The 12,208-nt window shown below is 38.0% G+C and overlaps 1 protein-coding gene across 1 annotated transcript in view; it reads left to right on the top strand.

Moving 5' to 3' along the window:
- Window positions 1-11,421, top strand: part of LOC106914096 (rho guanine nucleotide exchange factor TIAM1-like) — a 62,431-nt gene extending 51,010 nt beyond the window's left edge. Inside the window, exons 18-29 of the mRNA XM_014980672.2 lie at window positions 1,565-1,789; window positions 1,997-2,065; window positions 2,949-3,074; window positions 3,720-3,828; window positions 3,954-4,133; window positions 4,273-4,391; window positions 4,502-4,610; window positions 5,102-5,160; window positions 7,457-7,553; window positions 8,164-8,251; window positions 8,343-8,515; window positions 8,612-11,421. Of these exons, the coding sequence (XP_014836158.2) occupies window positions 1,565-1,789; window positions 1,997-2,065; window positions 2,949-3,074; window positions 3,720-3,828; window positions 3,954-4,133; window positions 4,273-4,391; window positions 4,502-4,610; window positions 5,102-5,160; window positions 7,457-7,553; window positions 8,164-8,251; window positions 8,343-8,515; window positions 8,612-9,249 (1,992 nt within the window). The 3' untranslated portion in view covers window positions 9,250-11,421. The remainder of the gene's footprint in view (window positions 1-1,564; window positions 1,790-1,996; window positions 2,066-2,948; window positions 3,075-3,719; window positions 3,829-3,953; window positions 4,134-4,272; window positions 4,392-4,501; window positions 4,611-5,101; window positions 5,161-7,456; window positions 7,554-8,163; window positions 8,252-8,342; window positions 8,516-8,611) is intronic.
- The last annotated feature ends 787 nt before the right edge of the window (window positions 11,422-12,208 follow it).

The raw sequence follows: 12,208 nt of genomic DNA, 5'->3' as shown, positions 1-12,208 counted from the left end.
GTGCTAAATGTTGCAGGGGAGTAGCTCTGGAGGATTGGAGTGGGAGGTTCCTGATTTAAAGTGAATCTGGTCAGTAAAGTTTAATTGAAAGTTTACTCACAGAGTAAATTAAAATGTGGAAATATGTCCTTAATTTGTCTGTGTAGGATAAAATCCTTCCAATAGCCATTGATCAATGTAGTGAGGTTAATAAATGCTTGTAGTAATCAAATTCTTAGGTTGAGGGATTCTAAACTGTGAACAGATGGGAGAGGCAAAATTAGCATGCAACCATTAAGTAGCTCTTGCCTTAATGTTTTCTTGAATCAAGCCTGAACATCTGCGGTCAAAACATTTTCAGACACACCTCAGACATTCCTTAGGTCACATATTTGCTTATTAAAGAAATGTTCTTGCTAAAGTGTCTGTACAGCTTGAACTTTTGCACATTAGCCATGATCTAATCAGAAACTTGAAAGTAGTTTGAGGTTTTATGTGATTCATCAGTTCATAGTACATAATTCAAAAATCAACAAGGACTAGTGACTTTTAAACCTTTTTTTTTAAACAATTGCCTTTTATTTTATTCTGTACTTTATTCCCCAGCTGTTGTACAAGATAACAAATGCCATCATGAAGACCAAGAAACTGAACAAATATAATGGATAAGGTTGTGAAAAAGTTTAATGCAGAGTTTCATTCTAAAATCATCTCAAGCTTTGGACATGCATGGCACAACTTCGGACCTACCTGAAACATAGGTTTCCTTAAAAATGACAGGCAGAATAAGGAGAGCAATAATCAAAGAATCAAACAAAAAAGAATCCAATGCTAACTTTGGAGAAGCTGCAGTGATTGTGTTCACAAAACCCGTTTGCCTTGCTCTCCACAAATCAGATTTTTTTTGGAAGGCTGTCGGGATGGAAGTCAATCTTAAACTCATTTTACATTTTGGCTCATAACGTAGAGGCCAACATGCAACTGCAGGTGGACACTGCACATCACCATGACCACTAAATGCTGAGACTGAAATATGGTGGTGGCAGAATCATGCTGGGTATGCCTTTCCTTAGCCTGGACAAGAAAGCTGCTTGGTTGTAAGTTGGAAAGGTTTATCGAAACAGAATGACCAACCAAAGTCCAGAGCAAAAGCCAATTAGGAATCTATGTTGGGATTTTAAATTTCATGTTCACAGAACCTCTCCATCTAATCTGACTGAGCTTAAGTGATTTTGCAAAGAACACAAAATTGTTTCCATATATGCAAAGTTGGTTGAGACATAACCCACAAGGGATGCCGCTGTGATCGCACACAAGTGGATCTACAAAGTGTTGAGTCAGAGGAGCTGGACACAAAAGTACTCCGAAGCAAGGAGCAAGGTGTCATACCACACAATTATACCCTATCTATCACGTCAAATCCTAATAAATTAAACTGAAGTGTATCGTTGTAAAAAATAATGTGAATGTTCACAAAAACCTTCCAAAGACGTTTTAGTTGTTCATAATCCAGTTTTACAAATGAGGTGAGGCAATTCTGACATTAGTCTAAAGGAATGTCTGGTTTCCTCATTTCCCATCACAGAGCACAGAGCAAGTCACTGCTTTCTGCCGCAGTCTCCATGACATGAATCCTCTGGAGTGCCCAATGTCATCCTCCTCATCATCGTCTTCATCGTCCCTGTCACCGAGCCCCGTGTCAGCTTTGGCGCCTGCTGCCGGTACTGCCGCCCAGAGACAGCTTTCCCATGCAGACAAACTGCGCAAGGTCATCAGTGAATTGGTGGAGACGGAGAAGACGTATGTCAAGGCGAGTTCCGTTTTAATTTAATTTTAAGTAGACTTCCTAAACCTGTCGGGCATTTCAAACGTGTCGGTTATATGTCAATTACCGACATACCAGTGTTGTGTTGCGTTAAGAACCATTGGAGCTGACTCATTGCCCACAATACTTGCCGTTGAATCACAAAAACACCTTCTGCACAATTTGACGGATCTTGTTTTTCATCTTTTTCAGGACCTGCGCTGTCTCATAGAGTACTACTTGAAACCTTTGCAGAAAGAGAGTTTCCTAACACAGGATGAGGTACTGTCATGCTGCTTATTTATACCAAGAATAATGATACTCCACGCTTGCGTTTGGATACTATATGTGAATTCTCAGATTTATTATAGAATAATGCATTGAAGTGATATAAGCAAAAAGGAAGTTTCATTATTTGCCATTTGCAAGTTGGTAGTTTGTCTGTACATAGAGGAAATGAGGATGTATGTAGACTCTGTAGTTAATGTGGAACTGAAAGTAGAGCCTGGGAATATTTATGGATACACAAATCAGAACCAGACGTATTGAATTAGCAATGAACAAAAGTCATTTTAGAACATTAATGATTTGTTGGATGTCATGAGCAGAAAGGGATTTTGTGTAAAGATTACACAGGATAACAGTTTGAGGTTTTGACATGTCTGTGTGAAAGTATTGAAGTTAAATTTGTGTGAAAGGATGTGAAGCAGGTCATGTGACAAATTCAAAACCAGTCTGCAAGACTGTTTATATACATGTATATTTTTTTTTCTGGCACAGAGGGAGCTGTAAATATTAGTTGACAGCCATTAAGCTGTCTGTCACTAGAGGACCCAAATTTGGGTCCTCTCATGACAGGGGTCTCAAACTCCAGTCCTCAAGGGCCGCTGTCCTGCAACTTTTAGATGTGCCTCTGCTGCACCACACCTGAAAAGAATAATTAGGTCATTAGCAAGGCTCAGGAGAACCGATCTACACAGGGAGGAGGTAATTAAGCCATTTCATTCCACTGTTTTTTACCTGTGGCACATCTAAACACTGCAGGACAGCGGCCCTTGAGGACTGGAGTTTGACACCCCTGTCATTGTGAATGACAACCTGAGACCAACAGGTTAAGCTTCACTATGTATGACAGTACTAACATAATTCTCATTCTGTTTTGTAGCTGGATGTCTTATTTGGTAATCTTGAAGAGATGGTGGAATTCCAGTTGGAGTTTCTGCGAACACTTGAAGATGGAATCAGACTGGTGCCTGATCTGGAAAGATTGGAGAGAGTGGACCAGTTTAAGGTGAACAGTTTTTCTCTAAACCTCAGAATCATTTTGATTTTTTTTTTTTTTTTTTTTTGACTGGAAAATCAAGGTCTAGTTATTTCTGCCATTTCACAATGTTTTCCTTAAACAAAAAAAAAAAAAACTTACAATGGATCATTTGTGGTATTGCACAAATTCTGCACTCAGAAGAAAATTCACTGTGGTTCATGGGTACTATGATGATGGGTTGAGCTATTGTCTTGGTAAAAAGATACTTGGGGCTTAAACACAGATCCCAGACTTGAAAAAAACATATGTTGAGTATAAGAGCTTCACATTTACTTGCCAGTGCGAACAAAAATTTAACAAACGCAGCCTGAACAGGTTTATTAAGGTTGTTTTGACTAAAGATCCACTGTTTTGAATCCTAGGAAACATTTCCCATTTTAAGAAACAAGCTTTATTTGAAAAAACCTCTCATTCATATAATAAGGATTCATTTTGGCTAGATCATATAATCCATCTGGCAAGCAGAAGTAGGCATGAGAAGAAAGAGTCTGGGAATGAAAGGTTAAAATAGAGTTGTACGTGGATACTGGGTCAGACAATATCTTATACCTAAATCAATACAAATATGAATCATTTTTATTAATGCATTATGTTTTTTCTTTCTCTCTACAGAAGGTGCTTTTCTCTTTGGGTGGGTCATTCCTTTATTATGCTGATCGGTTCAAGATCTACAGTGCGTTTTGTGCCAGCCACACAAAGGTCCCGAAGGTCCTGGCGAAAGGTAAAAATGCAGATATTTGTTCTTGGTGGCAAGTGCACAATTAACCTAGTGACTGCAGCTCTTTAGATCTTCTTTAAATTTGCAGTGACTTGTAACTTTATAAACAGCATCTTCATTTTTTTCAGCCAAAACTGACCCAGAGTTCAAAGCCTTCCTGGCTGAGAGAAATCCCAGACAGCAACATTCATCCACTCTGGAGTCTTACCTGATCAAACCCATCCAGAGAGTCCTGAAGTATCCACTCCTACTCAGGGAGCTCTACTCTCTCACTCACCCAGACAGTGAAGAACACTACCATCTGGATGGTAAAGCAGTGCTTTTATTCATTTATTTTTTCCTCTACATCTATTGGCACTCTGAAATGGTTTCAGCATTAGCTATGCCCCTCACTGTTTGGAGCAGTAATTGATTAAGTCATAGCTAATCGACTGTTGTCTCATCCAGTCGCAATGAAGGCCATGAACAAAGTTGCGAGTCACATCAATGAGATGCAAAAGCTTCATGAGGAGTACGGGGCAGTTTTTGATCAGCTCATCAATGAGCAGACGGCGGATAACAAACAGGTAACTCATTTTATTCCACATCACTGAACTGAAATTTTATCAAATGTCAAAACAGAAAAAAAAAAAAAAATTAGTTCATTTATTTTTGTATTTTTTACATTCCAATAAAGGTGCTTGATCTCTCAATGGGCGACCTTCTGCTGCACTCAACAGTGGCGTGGATGAATCCTCCAGCCACTTTTGGCAAAAGCAAAAAGGACCCAGAATTATCTGCTTTTGGTAATACTGTCATTCTAAATTTACATTATATAACATTCTTTCCATAGCATAAAGAGAAAAACGATCTAACTAGTGCACAAGACAAAGTAAAAAATGCACACACAGAGTCACTGCTTTATTTATTTCGCCTTTTTCCCTGCACTAAGTTGCTGACATGTCATGTTCACCCAGCCCCAAAGTGCACAGATATAATAAAAATATGAAAAGTTCACTCAGCTGACATGTTTTCCTTGCAATAAATATTAGATATGAAAACTTGAATGGCTTTCTTTGCCAAGTGTTGGTGAGCAGAGGTGGCAGTTTTTAGCATTCAATGTTGACATGATGGATTTTTCTGATCACATTTTAACTAAATATTGTAATTTTAATCTTTGGCTGCCACCAAAGATGTTCTTTAGCATCCCATAAGTTGAATTTTGACTAAAATAAAACAGGTAATGAAATGCGCTTTGATTTATGTCATAACCTTTATCTCTCTGTTCCTGTTTTAGTGTTCAAAACTGCTGTTGTTTTTGTCTACAAAAACTCCTCCAAGCACCGGAAAAAAATTGTAAGTACACTTAACACTTTTCTGTGCATTTGTTTTAATTTGAAGAAATGGATTGAAAAGACAAACTCATTAGATGGAAATTGATGATACTTTTTTGATCAATTTCATCCCATTGTTTTAAGTAAATTATTCCACTTGTTCTTAGAGGGCTGCCAAGCCGCACAGAGAGAAGATGTTGAATGGATCAATTTTTAAGAAGCCTCGACTTGCAGTCTTGCAATTACCTGAAAGTATTTTTAATAAGAAAAAATTAAAACTTTGTTTATACAGCTATGAATATAAAATAAATGTACAAATTTGCCTCAAAACTGGAAATACAGAAAGTGGCCTACTTTTACCAGTAACTAAAATATGGCCAATTAATTTTTAATGATTTACAACTAGGAAACAAATGACTTGGGCCTTTTTATTCAAAGATATAAAGGCACACCAAAATGTTGTGTATATACAAATTTAAAGGCGAGTGTAAAACTAGAATTATTTGCATCCTATAAGGCTCTAACACCATAGTGAACCACTCACTCTTTGAACTTCGTTTATCCATTTTTTTTTTTTTTGGGAGACTAACCACTTCAGCAATTTTTGTGCTTATTCAGCCATTTGAATATGAAAACATTCAAGAACTTGTAAGACTGGTTATGACTTCTGCTACTTATACCCTTTATGAATATTTTACTTTAAAAACCACTTAAGTCCAACAGAGTGAATAGAGTAATCGTTCAAATCATATAACCTCGTTTGAAGGTTCATTGTGTCTCTTTACTATCGGCCAGAAATATCATCCATATTTTACTGGGTCACAAGACATTGGGCCATTACCAAATCCTTCTTGCTTTTCATTTATAGGTTTTATACGTCACTGTTAAAGTTTTAAGTTGTCAACCAAATTGTCAGTTTTCCCCCAAGGCTGATGGCATCACCTGCCACACTTATCCGCTGACTATTCACTGTTCAAAATGCAAACAAGTTCCTCCTGTTGCTCTAGCAATTCATCATCAACAAGTTAAAACAGGAAGATTTATCCAATTTTTCATTTGTGGCTTTCAGATACCAATATCTCTTGGAATCTGAACTATACATGTACTTGTACAGTGCTTTGTCAAGTCCACAGGACCCCAAAGTGCTCAGTCACTCATTGACACACTGATGGTGGCAAGTTACTGGATGATACTCACAGCTGCCTTGTGACGCACATCTCAAGAAAAGCCCATGTACTTCATTGAAAAATCTGCTGACTCAGCTTCTGTGGTGGAAGGTTTTTTTGACCTAAATGAGCAGGGAGCACATGGGTGATACAGGGACTTTATTCCGCTTTATCAACAAAGGTTCCTTCACTCTTCTTATGGTACTGAAGAGAAATTTAATCCACACAAGAAAGGTTGACAATGTCACTGACAGTATAGACATTATGGAAAACCTTCAAAGTTTGAAGGTTATGCTATTATTTGATGTATTTTTTTTTTCAATATTCCTTTTATAGGACCAAGAACAGATTGCCATATTTTAATTGTGTTTTAACACAGAAATTATTTTCTAACATATCAGGAGTTTAATAATGGGCTTTAATATCTAGAAACTAACTGATGTTGCATTTCTTCATGCACTTTTCTTTTCAAGTCCACTTTAAAAGTTATGGCAAACTGCTCAGAACTCAAAACTGTGTCAACAGGAAAAAAACGTTAAAAAAAAAAATAGTAAGGACATAACCCCAGTGCAAATATTGCTTGGATATGCTATTTCCTTAAAAAACAAAGAGGAAATGATCTAGTCTGACCAGTTTCACCCTCGGCACTCTTTTTCATAAAAACCTTTACAGTTACTGTATTGACAAAAAGGGGGAAAAGCTTGCTTAATATATGCACATTATTCCAAGTTCTATTTATTTTATTTAAATAAAAAAAAATACAGTATGGCAATAAAGTTTGTCAAGCAAACCTATTTTGTCTTTTAGTTTTAATGTGTTATTGGTTCACTGGATACGTGCAAAACAGGCTATTAATGCAGGATGCAACAATAAAACTGCATCCTGCAGTTTTACTTAATAAAACTGGAGGCCATAAAAGCAAGATCAGTGGTGCTGAAGGTTGCTGGCGGGTCTGTTTGTTGGTGCATTCTGAAATAAGATTGACCTTAATGTCTCCCAACAACCATGAGTTGGTTTTGTGTATATTTACTGTTGTCTGAACCTGATGCCTCGCAGTAGCTGTTAAATTTCATGTGGTGTTGGACTTTTCCGCCACCTGCTGTCATGTTGATGTACTGCAGGCATGTTTCACGTGCGTTTTGTTTCTTTCAGGGAGGATCTCATCGTGCGACTGTGAGCGAGGACAGGGATCATTTCCGCTTCCGATACATGGTTGCAACAGACTCCCTGCAAGTCCGGGCCGCTGCAAGTAGGTCTAACTGATTTTCCATAAGTATTTATTCCTGAAAGGCAACTTTTAACTTTTCCCCTGGCATGCCAATAACAAGTTGCTCTCTGTTATGAACTGCGGCCCGTCTTTATCTAAAAAAATGGAGTTGTCAGAACTGCAGGCTGGTTATTTTATTGTCTCCATTCACAAAGTGAGGGGCTAGTTTAAAAACTGCTCTGCAAAGCTGAAAAGCAAACAAATCATTAACTAAGCATACACTTCCTTGCATTTTGTGTGAAGTTTGTGTTGGCTTTTCTCATTTGCAGGTTTACAGTCAAGTCATTTTGTTGGTCATCCTAGTTTCTCTGTGGATAATACACTGCGATTTGCTTATGTTTGGCCTAATGACTGTGCAGCTAGTTGTTTTAAGTGAATTGCCAGACTTTTGCTTTTTCATTAATGCAATTTTTAACATGCCTATTCCAGAACAAAGTTGCAGTCCCACCAAAAGTAATGTTTTTATTCAAAATCACACAGCAAACAAGATTTTTTACAATCCTATTCTCCATTTAACTGCATCTGTAGCAAATATCGAACCTCGATGAGCGATTCTTGAAATTATAAACCCGCCCGCATCTTTTCTTTTCAGGCTCTGATGCCACAGCAGTATGTGAACTAGTCCACACAAGGTCTGAATCTGAAGGAAGACCAGAAAGAGTCTTTCAGCTGTGCTGCAGGTATTTTTTAAAAGGAAGAAAATACATTAAACGCATGTATTGGGCGTGAGTAAAATAATTTCAAGTTCATGTGTTTCTTGTATGATTCTAGTTCTCCAGAGAGCAAAAAGGACTTATTGAAAGCAGTCCAGTCTATTCTTAGGGAGAAGCAACGGCGACATATTCTCAAGACAAAATCTATGCCGCTCAACCAGAAGTATGTCCCGTTTGGTGGCAAACGCCTGAGCGCCCTCAAAGGTGCACGACCTGCCATGAACAGAGCAGGTAAGTTTACATAAAATTCTTATTACAACTTTCAATACTTTACAGACGACATATTTTTATTTTCTCCTCCTTTTCTCTTTTTGTGTCTGCGTTTAGCATCTGCCCCATCACGAACTCTGAGTCGCCGAAACCTCTTGAAGAACCACATTCTCATTGATGCTGACCAGGTTTTCCACGGCACCAACAACAACAGCACTGATGTTCCCAACATCACCCATCAGCCATCCCGCTCCCCTTCAAACACCCCTCCCTCCAAGCACGAACCTCATCCGTCTCACAAACTTCAGGCAGAGGACACGGACCGTTGGGTGGAGGAGCAGTTCAACCTGAGGCGCTACGAAGACCAGTGCAAAGACATCGACGACAGACAGGTGAAGGAGACGGACATCTTGAGTGACGATGACGAATACTGTAAATCTGTGCGATCCCCGTCGGCCGAACCAGACTCCCTGGAGGCAGGAGTGGGAGGACTGAGCTTGCACAGCAAAGAGGTCAACTTGAATAGAAAGATGGAGTCCAGAAGCGAGATGGAGCAAGGTGTGAAAGTGGACCGAACAAAACAGAGGGATGATTCAGACTCCCTCACATCCTGCAGCCTGTCTGTCTCTTATTCCTCAAAGCTTGCTCCTTTGAAGCAGCAGTGTTCTGTGGAGGGAGCCACTAGCAAGAACCACGACGTGATCTGGGTACGACGGGACGACTTTAATAAAGGGTGCAACAGCGACGTCTTTTGATGGGAGACTACAGAATGAAGACGAGAGCAAACGGAGGCGTCTTCCACTCAATTCGTTACTGTTCAAAAGTGTTCATTCCCCTTGAATTTTTTTTTTATCATGGTATTTTATTGGGATTTTGTGATGGATGGCACGAAAAATGTGCACAATTAAGTGGAAGCAAAAGGATTAATTGTTTTCCTAATTACAATTTAAATTCCGAAAAGTGAAAAGACCATTTATATTCTGCCATCACCACAGCATGATCCTGCCATTGCCATGTTTTTCTGCGGAGATGTGTATTCAGGGTGATGTTTAGTGTTGGTTTTTTACAAGGAACTGCATTTTGTAGGAAGGCAAAACTTGGCCAGAGAGTCTTCAACATGTTTGTTTCATATTCTACATGGCTTATGGCAAACCTTAAAAGAGCCTCTAAATTATTTATTAGCCAAGTAACTGAAGACACATTGTTGCACTGGATTTAATTAGGAGTATTGGAGTAAAAGGGCCTATTTAAAAATGCCAAACTCCTCAGATTTTCTTTTTCATCGAATAGATCATTTTTCTTTCACTTCATAATTAAACTCTGCATTTTTCCTGCCACTGAAAATCCCAATGAAATACATGGAAGTGTATGGTCATAGCTTATTGATTATAAAACTGTGAAAATGTTTAAGGGGTATAAAAAGCTTTGCAAGGAGTTGTAAATCAGGATTCCAAGAAAATGTAGGGTGAATCAGGTACAAGCTTTAAGAGAAAGTGTACAGCACTGTGATGCTAACCACTCTTTTAACTCCACCCAGTTTGACAATCGTACCATCTTACAACATGCTCTGGTTCCTCTTGTGCCCCTCAGATTCTAATTCAGGACTTCTGTCTGTGAAATTGCAACAGAGATCCCTCACTGTACCCAGGCATTTCACAAACAGCTGGCATTTATCTGAAGATGAAAGCACTGCATGTGCATACATGTCAGATGAGGAGGTGTATGTATTCATACACTGGAAAGCACATCGTATGTAGACGCAGGCAGCTACTGTCTCGTGACACAACACTGCACAGAAGAGACATCCTCACTTATGACTCATGGACCAAAACGTCTATTTTTCAACACAGTAATGTGGGTGTTATATATTTTTCTGACTCGAAAAGCTGTTTGTATTTAACCCCAAACCAACCCTTTCCCCCCAAGGGCTGTGTGTTCTTTCTCTTCAGGGGATTTAGGCTGAATGACTGCTGTATAAAAGATGGTGAGGTCCGACTAGCTTTTATTGGGCTTTTTTTTTAAAAACTGTTTTAACTTAATATCAGCTGCACATCACTGTATAGTTGGAAGTAATAGTGCTGATCACCTGTTGTACAAAAAGGTTTTAATGCTCACTTTTTCTCTTGTATGCTTTTTGAAAATGGTTATGAATAGCAAATTTTTCATGTTTATTTAACATTGCCTTTTTGGAAAACTTTACTGTAACTTAATGTTTACAACACATTTATCTGCTCAGTGTTACAAACTTTGTATTTGGTGGCAGAAACGGACTTGACAAAACTCTCTTCTGTGCCCTTCTCATCTTTTCTGTTTTATTGTTAAAAAAAATCCCTCTATTTTGTTAGTTTTTTAGCTCATTAGATCCTACACTGGATCTTGGAGTCCCTTCAAGCTTGATGTCTTTAAAATACAGCCCAACCACTCTAGTCCTGTTTACTTGAATATTATTAGTCCTGAGCTGCAACTTAATTCTCCTTAATCAGATCCAAGCAATCTTTTACATTTAACTTATGAACATCCTGTCACAGCCTGCATCCGCTTCACAATCTTGTGATGCTTCACCTTTCCACCAGGTGGTGCCATTTCATTATCACCACAGCAACGTGCTTAATGTGAGACCTCTGTACAGAACACAAGTACAAGCACTTAACACCGAACTGTGAACACAGAGGCTTAGCTACTCTGGTTGATAGAAATAAGGAAGTGGATTATTTTAAACTTTATGTTCTTGATCTATTTACAAACCTGACATCTCAGCTAACGGCTCACTGGTTCATCACATCTGGGAAAGACTTCTGACTGTGAGGTACAATCACCAGGCCCTGGAGGCAAACTCTGTGAAAAGCCCTTTGACTCTCACCTTTTGAAACTGTTTGTACTTAAAACTGTGGATTTTTATGTGAAAATAAATTTTCTCATTAAACTTATTGGCTGTTTGGACTTTTTTTTCTCCATAGTGAAAAAAAAAGCATTAAAAGTTTTAAAGACTTTGTGTTCTTGATTTTCTACTGACAACTAATGAAAACTCATTAAAGATTAGAATATTACATGAGCATAATAAAAATGCAAAAGTGCATTCTGAATGAAAGCACCTCTAAAGGTTTTCACAACATATTACAACACATTCTAAATGATTAAGACAAATTGATCACTAAAAAAACGTCACTGCAGGTATTGCTGAAAAGTTTTCTATTTTATGTTACTTGTTCACAAAATCTATTCTAAAAACAGATTCCTCAAACATGAATCTGGTGACATTATTTAAAGCAAAAATTAACTCTGACTTCTTTTGGATATTTGGATTTTTTCTCTTTGTGGTTTTTAATCAAATAATCAAGTCACCCCCAGAGTGTTTACTTGTGTTCTCTTTACTGATTCTCCTAACAGCTTGATTATTGTGTCTTTGTGATGTAATCAACCCAAGTCATACAAAAAAATGTTTTGCTTTATTTTGAGGTTGTTTTCTGGATGGGCTTGACTCTTTGCTCGTAAATTTTAATATCCTGCTATACTGTGAAGAAAAGCCACCAGATTGTATGTTTAATAACCAAAATGTTTTTGCCACCGTGCTTACAAAGTATTGAATAAAATAAACAGGCACTAGTTTTTTTCTGACAATTCAGAAAAATGTACATTTCAACAAAACAATTTGCTCTGCAAAGAAATTTGTATTTAGATTATACAATAAACATTATTGTCTTTTCAAATGGCATA

This window comes from Poecilia mexicana, unplaced genomic scaffold (assembly GCF_051168715.1).
Source record: "Poecilia mexicana isolate PSO_F unplaced genomic scaffold, ASM5116871v1 scaffold_14, whole genome shotgun sequence".
Lineage (NCBI taxonomy): Eukaryota > Metazoa > Chordata > Actinopteri > Cyprinodontiformes > Poeciliidae > Poecilia > Poecilia mexicana.
This window is presented reverse-complemented; position numbering and strand designations above follow the sequence as displayed.